Below are 16,823 nucleotides of genomic sequence, written 5' to 3' on the forward strand. Positions count from 1 at the left end.
TTACATGTTTTTCTCTAAAACTCTAAAAATTTGAGATTTATTAAGTGTAAAAAACAGGAAAAACTCAATACAAAAGCAAAGCGCAAGTCGAGTTCCTATAGAAGTTAATGGGAGCTGTGCTGATCCCATTGGACCTTTTTTTTTTTTTTAGACATTTGGACTTCTTCATCTTCAAATGTATGACCAGCTTTAGAATCAAAAGAGGAAGGGATTTTAGGAAAGATCTGTATGTTATCAATCTGTAAATAATACTTTATTTTTTTTTTATTTTCTATTTATAAATATATTAGTATAAAGTAATATTGTTTTGTCATTTAACAGTAACTTTAAAACCACTGGAAATCTTGAATCAATATACAGTATATTGTAAAGTAGCTTCAAATAAAATTTTAGAATGCAAAAACAGTTGAGCAGTTTGATACAGAATGCAATCAGGCCAATTGGAGCTTGTGCGTGCTGCAGTGTTTTTGTGTATCTCAAGCAGAAATAAAAGATAAAAGAATTTAGTAAAGGCATGCTCTATTGATCTGGTAGTGTGGTGTACCTTTTTTACTTTTTGAATGTCTGTGAACTCTGTCAGTGCAGTTAGAGAAACCTGCTGGCCATCAATCTGAGAGATTATTTCTTGAGATTGTAGTGTTTTAGTCCCATCTTCAGTCAAAACAACAAGAACTCCAGAATCATTGTCAGCCAGGCCAAATTTTTTAAAAGCTTCTGAAATCTAAACGGAAAAGACATTCATTTTGTTATACTTCTTTATTTAGCTCTACTTTGTTTGCACGTATTCATTTCCTTAACTTCTTAAAATAAAACATTGTTATTAAAAAGTATGTTTGCGCACACTTTTATTTGCACCCTGTGAAGACCCCTCAAGCAGCTAGTCTTCTGACGTACTTTCCTGAATATTTTTTTTCAAATTTTCAATAACTTTCTTTTGACATGAGTAGTACATGTCCACAAGTAAAGGTCCATTCAAAACACGGGCTGCTGAAAGAGCTGCTGTCATGGTATCTACAGCTATAAACCTGTTTTAAACATCGGTTTCAGGCACCATCAAAATTAATTTCAGGATAATAAATCAGAGGGTAAATTTTGCTTTAGCGTGGAACATTTTTTTACCTCCCTACTGCTGGCCTATGTTTTGAACCAGGGTGAAACATTCTAGGAGGGAGGGGATGTGGTTCTGATGCCTAGAATCTGTTTCAAATGATAAAATCTGTGTGCATATTTAGGACAGTGAGAAAAGAGAGCGTTAGAGAAAAAAAGAGGAGGTGAGAAGATACGGTTTCTCATATTTTCTACACAAGCAGGGAAGGGTTATTTCATAAAATTTGGTAATTTTTGACCAAAGAGCATAATCATTCATTAGTTGCGGGACCCTAAAGAGTGATGTTGAAATGAAAACACTGACTTTTAGTACAATACAAACCATTTAATTTTAATGGTGAAGCAAAGGTAATGAGGAATCCATTTGGGGTATGGTCAATAGTATCCAACGCAGTGCATAACTCATCCAGGGGCATTTTATCCCAAAACCATGGTATTAATCTAGTCTGGTAGACCCATGACCGACATGGAGACCCACCGTTTTAAAGGGGTGGTTCGTCTTCAAACAACTAGTTGTTTTCAGATAGATCACCAGAAATAAAAACTTTTTCCATTTACTTTCTATTTTCAATATGTCACCGTTTTTCTAATATTGAAGTGTAAAGTGTACTTTTTCACCTTCTAAAGCAGCTCTGGGAGGGGGAGGTCGCCGACCCTGCTAACTGTTCTAAATTGATACATTTAGTTGATACATTTCTTTTCTTTGTCCCTGCTGAGCAGAATCTCTGGGTTTCAATAAAGGCAGCTGTTAGAATGGATACAATAGTTGCTAATACTCCAGAGATGCTGCTGAAACTTGGGGTCCGATTCACTAACTTCGAGTGAAGGATTCGAAGGTAAAAAACTTCGAATTTCGAAGTTTTTTTTGGGCTACTTCGACCATCGAATGGGCTACTTCGACCTTCGAATCGAAGGATTTCGAAGTAAAAATCGTTCGACTATTCGACCATTCAATAGTCGAAGTACTGTCTCTTTAAAAAAAACTTCGACCCCCTAGTTCACCATCTAAAAGCTACCGAAGTCAATGTTAGCCTATGGGGAAGGTCCCCATAGGCTTTGCTAACTTTTTTTGATCGAAGGATATTCCTTCATCGTTGGATTAAAATTCTTCGAATCGTTCGATTCGAAGGATTTTATCGTTCGATCGAAGGAATTATCCTTCGATCGAACTATCTGCACTAAATCCTTCGACTTCGAAATTCGAAGTCGAAGGATTTTAATTCCTAGTCGAATATCGAGGGTTAATTAACCCTCGATATTTTCGACCCTTAGTGAATCGGCCCCTAAATGTAACAGTTTAGAGTCTGCATCCTGAATTACTGAGCTGCCAGACTGAAACAGCAGAGACAGGAACATTCAACTTTAAACTTAGATTTTGTAAAAATGGTCAAAAATAAATAATGGAAAGTAATTGAAAAAAAGTCTGAAAACAACTGAACTGAAAAAAGTGTTTGGAAGGTGAATAGCCCCTTTAATCCCACAAACCGGATCCTGATTTGTCTGCAAGGAGATTTCAGTGCAATCTAATCCAATTTAACCACAAAATGTTGTTGAATTCATAAGCCACAAGTCATGGCACTATATTTTAGAAGTGACATAACTTTGGGAAATATGGTGCAATATAATTATAATTGTGCTCCTACACAAAACCTCAGGGAAGCCAGTGATTTCATGCTTAGATTTTACAGGTTTGTGATTTCAGAGTATCATCCCAGTTAAATATTAACAAAGATATATCATGGTGTCAATATACAACATTATTGGGAAGCAGGTTTATGGCTATGTGTACCCCACTTATTTGCTCCCCTCATTAAAGCCTTGCTTTTTGAAAAGGGCTGTAGTATCCATGACTTTACCTAATGCTATTCTGTCTGATGAAGGTTTGAGTGTTGCCCTTAAACATTATTCCTTAAATAAAGCAGTAATTATTAAATCATCTTGTATTAAACCTACTGCTGCATGTAGTTGTACCTATCTCTCTTGCACTCGGCAAGATTAACTCTAAATATACCCTAAATATAAATTAATATTATATATAGTTGATTCCCTTTAAATTGATTTGAGTCAGCTTTAAAGAATGACTTGACTTAATATATGTATCCCAGCTTTACAGAATGACTTGTATCAACAGACTGTGTTATATCTGTCTTACGTGACAAGGCATGATTTGTATAGCTAAACTTACATTATTTGTAGGAGATAGGTTGAAGAGAATCTCTGAATTAAGGGTTCTTGTCTTCATTTTTCCCAACATCTGCAGATGGATTGCTTTGTTTACTGCTACAAGAATTTGAAATGGATCAACAATCTGCAGGAATAAAAAATATGCTTATTAATATTTTCTGTCTTATCAGTTGTATTATACCTTACATCATCAAAGTAATATACTTGAAGAAAACAGAGCTATAAGTGAAGTGTTTTATCAAGTGAATTTATTATTTTGTCAACTGTTGTTAGAAGCTGTGATTTTTATTTGGCATGCACTAAAACTAATTACACGATAATTTAGACTATAGGTTGAAGCCTGTAGAATTTACTGAAGAATTAGGATGAGGTGAAACTGGACAAGAAATATAAGGAGATGCAATAACTACAGGGATGTATATTGCAATAAACACAGTAAACAAGAACTGATAACATGCAATAAGCTACCATGTTAAAGAAGTAACCCAGAACTTGCAAAAATTGCATCACCAGGACAAATCTAAATAGAAACCAAATACAATAGGGGAAACTCCAGTGAAGGTATACACAAAGTCCATCAGACAGGTTGTGCCTGATACATAAGATAATATACAGTCTGCATAATAGGAGTATATCAGCTGTAGAATTTCAATACTGTATTTCTTCCACTGGAGTGTACAAAATGCACATAGAAGCATTTCCTTACAGAACACGGTGTACAGAACACAGCATTTCTACGGCTACAAGAGAACAGGTAAACATAATAAAAAAAGATTACCATTGCAGGATTTAGCAAAGTACCATCAATAGATCCATCAATTGCTTTTCTTCTTAAATCTGCTGAATTTTGTACATTTTTAAACAATAACAGTGTCACCTTCCACTCAGGAAATAATTCCAGTTCATATGTTTCAGTCATTGTGACGCAATGATGTTCATTTGCTCTGCAGAGAGTGAAAAGGAATAAAATATATGCAACCATGGCAGGAAAAGAATTTAGCATTTTACAGTTGGTAAACAACAATGTTCAGACTCCATGTAGAAGGTATTACTTATCGCTGTTTTTTTTTTTTTTTTTTTTTTTACACCAGACTTTACTTGCCATGTTAGGGTTACACCATAGAAATGATAGTGTAAAACAACATTGTTAATTATGGCAATTGGCTGGCGGAAATTTGCCAATTATTGTACACTAACACCCTTTTTCAGGTGTAAATTATTTTAAACAGTGCAGAAGGGTAGTTCACCTTTAAATCAACTTTTAGTATCATGCAGAGAGTGATATTCTAAGACAAACTGCAGTTGGTTTTCATTTTTTATTATTTGTGGTTTTTGAGTTAATTAGCTTTTTATTCAGCAGCTCTCCAGTTTGCAATTTCAGCAATCTGGCTGCTATGGTCCAGCAACAAAGCATTGATTCGAATGAGACTGGAATGTGAAATAGGAGAGGGCCTGAGCAGAAAGAGGAGTAATTAAAAGTAGCATTAATAATAGATTTGTAATCATACAGAGCATTTGTTTTTAGATGGGGTCAGTGACCCCCATTTGAAAGCTGGATAGTCAGAAGAAAAAGGCAAATAATTCAAAAAATATAAAAAAGAAAAAGTGAAGACCACCTGAAACGTCTCTTAAAATTATTAATTCTGTAATATACTAAAAGTTAACTCAGAGGCCAGGCCCGGATTTACAAACTTGCCGACCCTAGGCCGGCTCTACTCATCGCCCCCGCTCCCCTGCCGGTGCCGTCCCCTTCGCTTCCCCTGTCCAGCACTGTTACCTCCACTTCCAGTTTCGCCCTGTCCAGCGATGTCCCCTTGCCTTCCAGGGCCTTCCGCTTTTTGTGCGTGCGCATGCGCATAGCTTAACACTCTGGAACAGCACTGTGCCGTCCCCTTCGCTTCCCCCTGTCCAGCACTGTCGCTTCCACTTCCGCTTCCCCCTGTCCATCGATGTCCCTCCCCTTCCAGGTGCCGTCCTCTTCCCCCTCAGTGTGTGCGCGCGTATGCGCACATCTTAACACTTGGGAACAGCACTGGAGACTGACGTGAGTCTCCAGTGCTAGTTACTGATGCGGCTGGGCCGCCCCTGAAATTGTGCCACCCTAGGCATAGGCCTATGTGGCCTTGCCACAAATCCGGGCCTGTTAGAGGCGAACCACCCCTTTAATGTATGCTATGACTTCTCTGATGCCATACTGCATAACTGTCCCTCCTATTGTAGGCATAAGGGAGGAACTCCATGGGCGATTTCCGCGCGATCCGATGCGCTGCGCAAAAACACAGTTGTCAAGTCGGATGTGACGGAAATAAGGTAAAAGATGGAAATGTTGCAGCGGTGATCTGATGCGACACGACTGTCGAATGCAGATGTGGTGTCTGCATCCGACAGTCGTGTCGCATTGGATCAACGCTGCAACACCATCCGACAATACTATTACTTACCTTATTTCTGTCGTATCCGACTTGACGCCTGCGGATCAAGCCAAAATCACCGGTGGAGTCCTACCCTTATAGTACCAGGTTCATTATAGTACCAGTTCCCATTTCGCGTAAAGTACCTTCTAGAACACATGGCCCAATAACTGCAGTACTTACACCATCTATAAAACACCCACAGACCAAAAAGGGATGCAAGCAGCCTTATGTGTGTAAATGTGATAATAGAGACCTTAGATTTTAAGCTTCACTGGGGCACAGGAACGGATGATGGATATCGGTAAATAAATAAATATGTGGATATATAAATATATAGGGTAACAACGCAGACAAACCGAGGAAGGTAAAGTTCGGCAATAGCCTTTGTCCTCACCCTTGTCTTCTTCCCCCTGCTGTAATACTGTGTAACACGCCTGGGTAATGTCAGCGATAAGTCACTAGTAATATACTCTACTATCACTCCTGAAAGACTCACACTCTGCATTGGAAATCGGCAGAACGTAGAACGAAGCTTTGTTTTCAGTCGGACTGCTATACGTGCAACACACTTCCGGGTAAGGTCCGTGGCGCCTATGACTGAGTGTATGTAATGCCGTAGACCGTGCAGTAATCGGATGCACAGCACAGGAAGAAGCAATACGTATAGTTTTGCTATATGCTTGGTGAGTAAGTCTGTCGTTTCCAGGGGCAGGTGCCTGGCAGGCTACAAAGTAGGAATTTGCGCTTACCATTTTCCACATATGGAGTATATAATAACTCAGATCCATAGAAAATAGATGTGCAGCCCTGCTAGTTTACTGAAATATGTACTTGCACGGCAGCTTCGTTGCGATAAAGGAAGAGTAACTGAAAAATTATTTCTGTATCATGAACGAACGTAGCAGTCTTCTAAGGAACCCTCCAATATACGCCGAAATGTCATAGAATTATCTATTGAAAAGCAGTTTGTTTAGCACTTAAAAACAATGTAGCAGAAGGCACTGGACGTTGTTTTAAATGAATTGTTCAGTATAAAAATAAAAGCTAGGTAAATAGATGGTCTGTGCAAAATAAAACATGTTTCTGATATAGTTAGTTAAACTAAAATCTAATCTATAAAGGCGGGAGTGACTGGATGTCTGACAGAATAGAAAACTACTTCCTGCTTTGCACTCACTGAGCAGATATGTACCATGTGGCCCAGTGACGTAACTAGAGGCGGGCGGGCCCTGGCGCGGGACGCGCTGCCAGGCCCCCCTCCGTACACCCGGAACTGCCCGGTAATCAGCCCGGAATTCGTGGCACGTGAGCTGCCGGGGGGCCCTGAGGGGTGCGGGCCCTGGCCCAATCGCACCCCCTGCTCCCCCGGTAGTTGCGCCACTGATGTGGCCCCCCTTGAAGTCGCTGACTAACTCAGAGTTAGCGAGCTGAAAAGCAGGAAGTTATAAGTTATTTTCTGTTGTTAGACATCCGGTCACTCCAGCCTTTATACATTACATTTTGGCTAACTTAACTATATTAGAAACATTTTTTATTTTGCACAGACTATCTATTTACACAGTTTTTAGTTTTACCCTTAACTGTTCCTTTAAGACTCAATAGCAATTTCTTTTATAAATAATGTTAACACCTTTGAAAAATTCCAATGAACAACTAAAAAAAAAAAGTTGCTTAGAATTCTATTTATTTATTGGTTGTATAAAATAGTGCTGGGGTGTCAGAACAGTCATTATTCTTTTACTTCTGTATTAAAGTGATACTGACGCTAAAAAACTACTTTGAATGTACATTAAAAGTTACCTATAGGTCATGTTGATCGTTTATTGCTGAGAGGTTTGGTTTTTGTAAGTCAATGTTAGTTGAATTTCCTAAACATTACTGTTTTGCCAACTAGACTGTCCCATCTCAGCCTGTCAGTTAAAGTTTCTAATGCTAACGGACTCCTGCTGCAAAAGTATAGCCCCTCTTAGACAAACACGGGAAATCAGATGTAAAAGCATTGTGCAAATACTTTATGGCAAAATTATAAGTCGCATGGAAGGCCAATATTAAGATAGATGTAAAAAAAGGTATACTTTCTGGTGTCAGTATCTTTTTAATACAAGTACACCAGCATTTAATTTTTTTTTATATACTATAACTAACTTGTGTTTAGAATGTACAAGCCGGTTTAGCCTGTGCTTGAGCAGTAATTTAGGGGAGCACTGTAATTGGTGGACTGCTAAATGCCAAGGGCGCCCTCTTTCCCTAATTTGCACAGGACACTATTCAAACTAGGGCTGATCCTGATGCAACATTTAATAACAAGAACAGTTTGTAAACTGGAAGCCATAAGCTGAATCTCCAAGTGATCAAGTCATTTTAAAGACAAATTGCTCCCCATTGTGTTAATGAGCCTTGTGTGACTGATGGTCAAAACATTATGATGTGTTCTTATGCCTTTCCTATACCTTGTATCATTTTTAGTTTCGTATTTTTCTGCACTATATTAGAGGCTGATTCATCCACATTGCAATTTGGATTTCTACTTTGATCCAAGTTTTCAAATTCTAAGGTTTCAAAACTTACATTTATTAAGCGCAAAATCTCAAATGTATAAATTCTGCATTTAAAGCTAATTCATGTAGAAGTCAATGGGAGTATTCAAGTGTTTTGAATTTTTTTTTAACAGTTGATAGATCCATTTAAAATGATGAGCAGGATACAAATTCACAGCATTCAAGTTTTCTATATTTCAGTTTCTTTATAAATAAGCATACATTCATGTTAGGTAAGTTTTCGAGTTTATTCAAATATTAAAAAAAAAACTCAGATTCACAAATTCTCCACTTTCATTTGAATATAATAGTTTGCTTATAGATTCTCTAAAAAAAAAAATAAAAAAAAAAGTCCAACAGAGTGGTTAAACATGTTGTGATTATTTGCTAAATTAATTTTCTTTACAGGTTATACACTTTTCAGAAATATAATATGGACAAGCTTGAAGGTTACTACTTCTCTGCCCTGTTTAGCGGCTGCTTTTTGCTCTCCAGTTTACTATTCTCCAAAATCACCCGTGAACAGAGGGATCCTTACATGGATGAGATCTTTCACATCCCCCAAGCACAACTTTATTGCCAAGGCCACTTTAACCAGGTAACACCCTTGACTATATGGCATTGAATATGGTATTCAGCGAACTGTATTCATTTTAGCTATTTCCTATTCATAGCTTTCCCATAATTGCCCTGTCATACTAATGGATGAAAAATAGTGCCTACATACTAGGGGAGAAATTGTTCTACAACATGATTACCATCCTTAGTACTGTAAACTGGTTATGTCATACAAAGGCATTTTGGGTGCTTGCATTAGCTTGGAGCAATAAAAGCTCATTTAAAGGTGTTTCACAACCCAAAAAGATTTTTTTTGCATAATGAAAGAATATTCAGTTCTAAGCAAATATTCAACATACATTAATTAAAAATGGTTTAGTTGCAAGTGAAAGCAGTTTGTGTTTTTCCTTTGTTTTGTCTGAGTCTGACACCAGACAGGATCTGCTTTTAATAGCAAATTCATTTTCAAATAACTATAAAACGCAAAAAAAATGTTAATTAATGTATTGGAAGGTTTAAGCTTAAAATTGCATTTGCTTTCATTGTAAAAGAAACAAAAAAAGAGTTTGTCTGGAGTTTTGTCTTTCAGTTAAACACAGCTGACCTAAATTGGTGATCTCCAAGATCATCAGTATCCGCACAGTGAATTAAAGGGTTAATAAATTAAAGGTCGAGCTGCACGTTTCCTGAAAAATTCGAGTTTTGCAAGGGTAGTTTCACTTAAAACATGAATTTTTCAGGGGGAAAAATGACTTTTTCTAGATTTATCATGCCCTGAAGCTGCTAAAAAGTAGAGGTCATGCAGAAGTCAATGGCAGAGGTCCCCTGAACCATTTAAAGATGTGTTTTGCCTTCATGATTTCTGTTTTTTACAGTGGTTTTCGCTTGAAAACTTGATCAATTCGATGTATTCTAGTTTCCCCCCTGATTGTATTCAGTTGAGTTTTTTCAACTTATAAATAAGCAAACATCCAAGTTGTGAGTTTATTTGAGGTAGAAAAAAACCCACAAACTCGATATTTTGATAAATTACCCCCTAACTGTGTTTACCAGAACAATATTATAGCCATTATGGCAGGACAGTCCATCAATGGACATAGTCGATTAGAACAAACCACCACCTCTCTACTCAAAGTACAAGGATGCTCAAACACAGACAAATATATATATATATATCGGCATCCAATGATAAACCTGACAAAGCATTAATTGAGGAATGCAGTTAGCACTTCAGCTTACTATTAAAATGTATTCTGCCTCAAACTAGAGATATTACAATCTGAACTGTAAACCTACACATACCCATTGTGTGATGCTATAGAATATTTATTACAGTGTAGAATAAAATTAACCTAACATTGTGTGTATATATATATATATATATATATATATATATATATATATATATATATATATATATATATATATATATATATATATATATATATATATATATATATATATATATATATATATATATATATGAGCATATCAAAGCTGCAGACTTCTCAACTTAATCCCAATAGAAAAGGTCCAGACATACATGTTTTATTATATTAAAATGCAAAAGACGTATCTTTGTTCTTGCAATTTTAACTATTTATACATGTATTTGTTTTCAGTGGGATCCAATGATCACAACCCTTCCTGGCTTATATCTAGCATCTGTTGGCATGGTCAAACCAGCTTCTTGGCTCTTTGGATGGAGCAAAAATGTAGCTTGCTCCTCTGGGATGCTGCGGTTCGTTAACCTTCTTTTCAGCTTAGGCAATTTATACATGCTCTATTTAATTCTTTGCAAGATAAACTGCAAAAACAAGGTAAGTTTTGAATACTGCTAAGCTTTGATACTAGATTGCTTTTAATGTTTAATAACACAAATATAAGCCCTTAATATACACGAAATAAATTAATAGAATCCCAAGTATCTTTATAACACAAGAAAACATGATTAGAAGTCCTTACTTGTGTGCAGTGCTTTAGATTGAATTGACAAATACGTTTTTCTTGAAGAATGGAAATGTACTTCTTTTTTTTTTTAACTTTGGATTCTTACATTGAAGGCTTTGTCTTTCAAGTGGTAATTCAAATTAGAATAAAGTTTCTAAATAAATACCTCATTTGTAATTTACTTTAAATCAATGCAGTAATTAAAGTTAATTTGTTTTAATAAATAAAAAACTTGTTTACTCTGCTGTGAGGTTAAAATTAGTCAGATTTTCTGCCAGCAGTAGGGCCTGCAGCCATGTTGTCTACTGAGTGGATCAGGAGATAATAGGACATAAGTAGGATTGACTAAATAGATAGGTGTTGTTGAAAGCAGACATTATTTTTTGACTGAGAACAAACACCTGTAAGCTCCCATTAAATCAGCGGGAAGGGCAGGTGTGTTTGCTTTTCCACAAAAAAAAATTCCATTCCACAATGGTCATGGATGGTTTCTCCACTGGCAGAAAAATGTTAAAATGTTAAAATGTTAAAATTTAGAGTCTAGCTAAGGATACTGGACAAAAGCTGGAGGGCCACATTCATTATAGTTTGATTATACAGTATTTTTCACAAAATATAATTTTGAAGAATATCAAAATTAACAATTTTATCCATTTTTATTTTCTGCCCCAGGTTTCAAGCATCAAAAAAATCTTGTCCACCCTGACTTTATATGTTTTTCCAACTCTCTATTTTTTCACATTTCTCTACTATACAGATGCTGGATCTACCTTTTTTGTTCTCTTTGCATACTTAATGTGTCTGTATGGGAACCATAAAAGTGCAGGTCTCTTGGGTCTGTGTGCTTTCTTTTTTCGCCAGACAAACATCATATGGATTATATTCTGTGCTGGAAATGTCATTTCAGAAAAACTAACAGAAGCATGGAAAACTCACCTCAAGAAACGAGATGAAAAGCCTTCTGCCAGGGTATCATTTTCTGAAGCAGTGCAAGCTTTAGTGTTTCTTTTCCAGTACTGCTTGTCTGTGAGGAATATATTCATGCTTGTCCAACTAACATGGCCATATATTGCTTTAGTTCTTGGGTTTTTTGCTTTTCTGGCATTCAATGGTGGAATAGTTGTTGGAGATAAAACAAGCCACGAGGCCTGCTTAAATTTCCCGCAGCTTTTCTATTTCCTTTCTTTTACACTTGTTTTTTCATTTTCTCATCTCTTTTGCCCTCAAAAGCTGAAGGACTTCATTAAATCTGTTTGGAAGCGACCTCTGATTTATATGGCATTAGCTGGCATCTCCGTCATTCTAATTTGGAAATTCACCCATATCCATAAATATTTGCTAGCAGATAACCGACACTACACATTCTATGTATGGAGAAAAATCTTTCAGCGACATGAGATGGTAAAACACTTGTTGGTTCCAGGCTATCTCTTTGCTGCATGGAGTTTTGCAGACAGTCTCAAGGGCAAGTCCGTTTTCTGGTTACTAATGTTTTACTCCTGTTTGCTGGCTGCCGTGGTCCCTCAGAAATTGCTGGAGTTTCGTTATTTTATTGTGCCGTACCTCATCTTTAGGCTAAACATTCCTGTCCCTTCAGTATCTAAGATTCTCTTAGAGCTAGCACTGTATGTGATCGTGAACATATTTTCATTTTACTTCTTTTTGCATAAAACTTTCCAGTGGCCTGATAGTGAACAAGTTCAGAGATTTATGTGGTAAACCGATGGACCATTCCTACAACAGAATTGTATTGAAAGTTAGGAACTTTCTTTTCACTTCATTTGACCTGCTGCATGGTCAGTCCAGGCTGCATTAATAAGATGGACTGGGAATAGAGGCCTCCAGTGTTTTGTGTATTTGCATAATGCAGTGGCTAAAGAGTCATTGAATACTGTTGCTTACTTCCCTTTTCTATTCAGTTTCAGTTAAAGGAAATGTAAACCTTTAAAGTAAATTAATGTAAAATTGACCAGAGTGCTATTCTAAGCACTCTTGCAATTTTCATTAGTTATAGTTTTTTCTAAGATATGAATAATAATAGACTAATAATATAAGGAATTTTGTAACTACAGTGTCAGTTTTCCTGCTTTCTTTTTCCTACTAGCCCTAAATGTTCTATTCAAATCCATGCATTTCTTGTCATTTAAAATAATTTCTGCTAAACTGTTGATTAGGTCACCTTTGAATTTGGTTAGACTACATTTTTATTCTTCATCTAGTATAGGTAAATCTTAAACAACTGGACTTGCTGAGTAATCATTGAAGACTTTTCACTACTCATCCGAACAGCTTCTTCAGTTCTGAAGTTCTCGGCATATAAACTCTTCTACTAATTCTATCACAATGGCACATTGTAACTCTTCAGAGAGGTGACATCTAAAATTTATACACCAGTCCCACACCAGTCAGTTGAACTGAAGAAGCTAATATTTATCAGAAACTGATATTTACTTTTCAGGCTGCAGATTTATCAAGGGTTATTTTTTTTGCAAAATGACAATTTAAGATAAGTGATTTTTTTGTAAAGAACATAATTAACTGACAATTTGTACTCCCGTTTAAATTAAAATACATCTTTTCATTGTAAAACAAAAATTACAATTTTTCCACCGTTAAAGTCATATTCATATGCCAAACAAAAAAAAATGTTGTTCCCTGCAATTCAATTCAGTTATTTTGACACAGATTGCAGCCTTTAGATTTTTTTATTATAGTTATCTTTTGTACAAATGCATCAGACTACAATAACCAGTCATTCTGTTATGTCTGAATGTTGGGTGGTTATTAACACTTATATGCCGTTACATTTTTTTATTCATGTCCATGGATGTAGAAATTGTAAATTAGTGAGTAGACCTACGACTGGGGGGGTAAGTAACAGCATTTTTTTTTTTAAATAGTATTTTTATTGATTTTGAAAGATTTAACATAGGTTTGTTATACATGGCAGCATAGGATAATATATCGGAATCAGCAAGGTGAAAGTGTTGCTTTACTTGAGCTACACATATAGTTTGACAAAAGTCTGAACAGTAGGTGAAAAAAAACGCTCGATGTCTCGCCTGCTGTCCTGTCTCTGAGAGGTTTGCCAAATCCGGTTAGCTTTCACTGAGTCGAGATGTGGAGTCGTTCTTCTGTGCCATGTACATTGAGACGGAAAGGAGGAAAGCAAGAATAGAGGGAAAGGAGGGAGTGAAGATAAGAGGATAAGAGTAGGGGTAGTATGGGGAAGGGGGGTGAGGTATTAGAAGGAAAAATTAAAGTTTTAGATGGGTGGGGGGGAGGTGACATTCCTGTCTGGGAGATCTCCTGATGTAGATCAAGGGTTATTTTAAACTCCTATGAATTCGAAATTGGACCATTGCAATTTATTCTAAAAATCTAATTTTTCAAACTCGGGTGAATAGGATCGACCTGCAAATTTGAGTCAAATTCAATTCGAGTTTTTTTTTTTCCGTCTAAAAAACCGTGAATGTTTGGAAGGCTGCAAACAACTCCAAATTGATCCCAGGACGTCTTCCATAGGCTAAAACAGCAATTAGGCAGGTTTAATGTGGCGAATAGACGAATTCGAATTCTTAAAGGACCAGTGTATGATAAATTTAAAAAATCAAATTTAAAAAAAAACTTGAATCAAATTTTTACAATTCCCTAGTTGAACGTAACAGTTTTGGCCATAAAAAAAATCTCAGAAATTCGAATTCGAAAATTAGAATTTTCAATTCAACCCTTAATAAATCTGCCACTAACTTTTCTTTAGGTGTAGCTGCAGGCCGACGCTGTGCCTGTCAGCTAAACACAGACACATACAGGAGCAGGTCCAATTCCACTTGTCTACAAAACACAGGCGGAGAGAAGCAGGGCATGCGCTTAGTGTGACTTTGGCCTAAGTAATTTAGATCTCTGTTTAACTGCACCAAGTTTTATGTGTTATATGTAGCAGAGTATTATAATATCATGGTGCTGTTCTGAGAAATTATTTGAAGCAAAAACATGAAAGAACCAGTGTAATTACAGTGTTGTTAGCTTGAGTCATGGCAGTACTGAGCTCTAGAGTAATGCACAACTTGGAAGTTTTTGCTGTATGAGTGGAATCTATTATCAGAAATGTATGCTCCTGTTTTGCATAATATGGAAGCATACCGTCTGACTACTAAAAAGTATTTAAAAAAAACTGTCTATCATTGATTTACAACTGTATAAAACTGAGCAATGTTTAACTTATTTGCCAAATAAATGTAACTACACATGGAAACAATATTCCTAAGTGATGTATCAAAAAATCCCAGGTGTTCAATATACATCTATGTGATATATAAAAACTTGATAAATGGAGGATTGTGCAAAGTGAAATAAGCAAGATAAAGAGAAGATGATTAGCTACTAATAATTCCTGTACACAGATGGCACAGAAGTCTCAAAACTGACACTGTATAAAACACCAATAGAAACGGGCACTAACTTCTACTACAGATCCACAAAAAAATTATATAAATAAACTTAAAATCCACCTAGTCAATAAATCACAGTGTTATACTGCAACATGTACAATTCTATAAAAACAACAGTCATTATCCTGGAGTTCTCTGCAAATCTGTATATAAATGTAATTGATGCTGAATCAGTGGATGTACTTAAATATAAATAAATCAAAAAACAGGGGTCGCCTTTATAAGTCATAAATTCATATATTCAGCACCACTACTTAATTCACCTGTACAGAAAAAATAAACGAAAATAAATTCTTGTTAATTCTTCTTAATAATTCTGTTGTGTAATGAGTTATGATAAAGGTATCCAGTGAGTGCAATCACAGCATCTTAATATGTAAATGAAGACTTTTATAATCTAGAGTTAAAGTATGTTGGTTCTCCACTATAGAATCCTGAAAGTCCTGAAGGTGTACTTTTATGGTAGCTGCATTTCCCTTAACACACAACTGCAGCTGTGGAGTGTGGTCACTTCTACTATAAGGCAAAAAAAAGCTTGGATTTATTACCTCGATGCTGCAAAAAGCCAGAATCCAAAAATCCGCCATCTTCCTCCTATCGAGGTCATAAATAAGTCAATGGCAGATGCCCCTATCCCAATTTGAAGATATTGTGGTTTGCGTTGGGTTTAGCTTGATAATCTGAAAAAAATCTGACTTATTAGAGTTATTTCATTAATAAATAAGGCAAAATCGGTGATGGGAGTTTGGTCAATATTTTTTTAGTTAAATTATGAGATAAATTCTGATTTTAGTAAATAACTCAGTGTATTTTTTCTTTAAACACTAGAATCTTTGCTTCCTTCCTGCACTTCTCATCCAGTTTGTTGTGCCTTTTTATTCTGTTCACACCTCATCCATTCAGGTCTGCATCCTCCCTCCTAAATACCTCTTGGCATTTAAGTATTAAACATTTTTCCAGTCCAAAACAGGGAAAATAATTAAAAGAAGCACAGGAAGCAATCCTATAGCATTCTAAACTGAGGCAATCATTGCCCATGCAACTACATAAAAGATAACTTTTTGCACTTCAATGAGACCGGCTGCATTTATGGTTATGTAAGGTGTTATGTGACGTTTTTGGATGTGATAGAACATGTTCCGTGTTAGGTTACTTAAATTCCTAGAATAATAGGGGCCACAAGATGGCAGACTTTAACTGTCTTTGTACTGGTGATATTCCTTTGAATGGTGGAATTATTCTTTTTATGTCAATTATTGGTGATAAATTCCTATTTTTCATTTTACTCTGTCAACTGTTAAAACATACAAATATATATTTTTAAATAAAATCTTTATTTTCATCTGTGTCTGGCTATTCCTATAATTAATTTTGCAGTAGATTAATCCAAGGTATAAAATGTGCAATAATGCAAGAATGCTTTAGGAAAGAACACTGTCCCTTGTTTTTCTCTCCACCATCACTGCCAGTCTGATCTGTAATCTGTATGGGGTGAGTGGCATACAAGCTTCTGCACAGTCACATCTGCCTGTTTGTTTGCCTGCCTGAGTTCTATTATCATCCGTAAATAACGCTTGAAGGAAATGTTTAATTTTCCAAAACACATAAGCAAAGAATCATTC

The 16,823-nt window shown here is 36.1% G+C and overlaps 2 protein-coding genes across 6 annotated transcripts in view; one reads left to right on the forward strand and one right to left on the reverse strand.

The window, feature by feature from the left end:
* Positions 1 to 6,321, reverse strand: part of tprkb.L (TP53RK binding protein L homeolog) — a 10,219-nt gene extending 3,898 nt beyond the window's left edge. The window contains 4 exon segments of one of the 3 annotated variants that reach the window (NM_001093209.1): positions 545 to 721; positions 3,293 to 3,415; positions 4,070 to 4,235; positions 6,100 to 6,201. In NM_001093209.1, coding sequence (NP_001086678.1) covers positions 545 to 721; positions 3,293 to 3,415; positions 4,070 to 4,210 — 441 coding nt within the window. In that variant the 5' untranslated portion in view covers positions 4,211 to 4,235; positions 6,100 to 6,201. 3 annotated transcript variants of the gene reach the window in all.
* Positions 6,255 to 16,543, forward strand: alg10.L (ALG10, alpha-1,2-glucosyltransferase L homeolog). 3 transcript variants are annotated; one of them, XM_018252624.2, is made up of 5 exons: positions 6,270 to 6,388; positions 8,377 to 8,475; positions 8,651 to 8,840; positions 10,423 to 10,620; positions 11,423 to 16,543. In XM_018252624.2, exons 3-5 carry the CDS (start codon positions 8,676 to 8,678, stop codon positions 12,467 to 12,469), a joined length of 1,410 nt encoding a protein of 469 aa, XP_018108113.1. In that variant the 5' UTR covers positions 6,270 to 6,388; positions 8,377 to 8,475; positions 8,651 to 8,675; the 3' UTR covers positions 12,470 to 16,543. The 3 variants fall into 3 exon arrangements, with proteins under 3 accessions (XP_018108112.1, XP_018108114.1, XP_018108113.1); XM_018252623.2 differs by lacking the exon at positions 8,377 to 8,475 and having other exon boundaries at positions 6,255 to 6,388; XM_018252625.2 differs by lacking the exon at positions 8,377 to 8,475 and having other exon boundaries at positions 6,255 to 6,388; positions 11,658 to 11,795.
* Positions 16,544 to 16,823: the final 280 nt, after the last annotated feature.

The sequence above is a fragment of the Xenopus laevis genome, chromosome 3L, assembly GCF_017654675.1.
Source record: "Xenopus laevis strain J_2021 chromosome 3L, Xenopus_laevis_v10.1, whole genome shotgun sequence".
In the NCBI taxonomy this organism is placed as follows: domain Eukaryota; kingdom Metazoa; phylum Chordata; class Amphibia; order Anura; family Pipidae; genus Xenopus; species Xenopus laevis.

Bases quoted from the DNA above. Each gene is read 5' to 3' on its own strand.
- alg10.L (XM_018252623.2), top strand. From the start codon at position 8,676: ATGGACAAGCTTGAAGGTTACTACTTCTCTGCCCTGTTTAGCGGCTGC. The intron at 8,841-10,422 runs GTAACACCCTTG...ATTTGTTTTCAG, and splicing joins GCCAAGGCCACTTTAACCAG to TGGGATCCAATGATCACAAC. The intron at 10,621-11,422 runs GTAAGTTTTGAA...TTTCTGCCCCAG, and splicing joins AGATAAACTGCAAAAACAAG to GTTTCAAGCATCAAAAAAAT.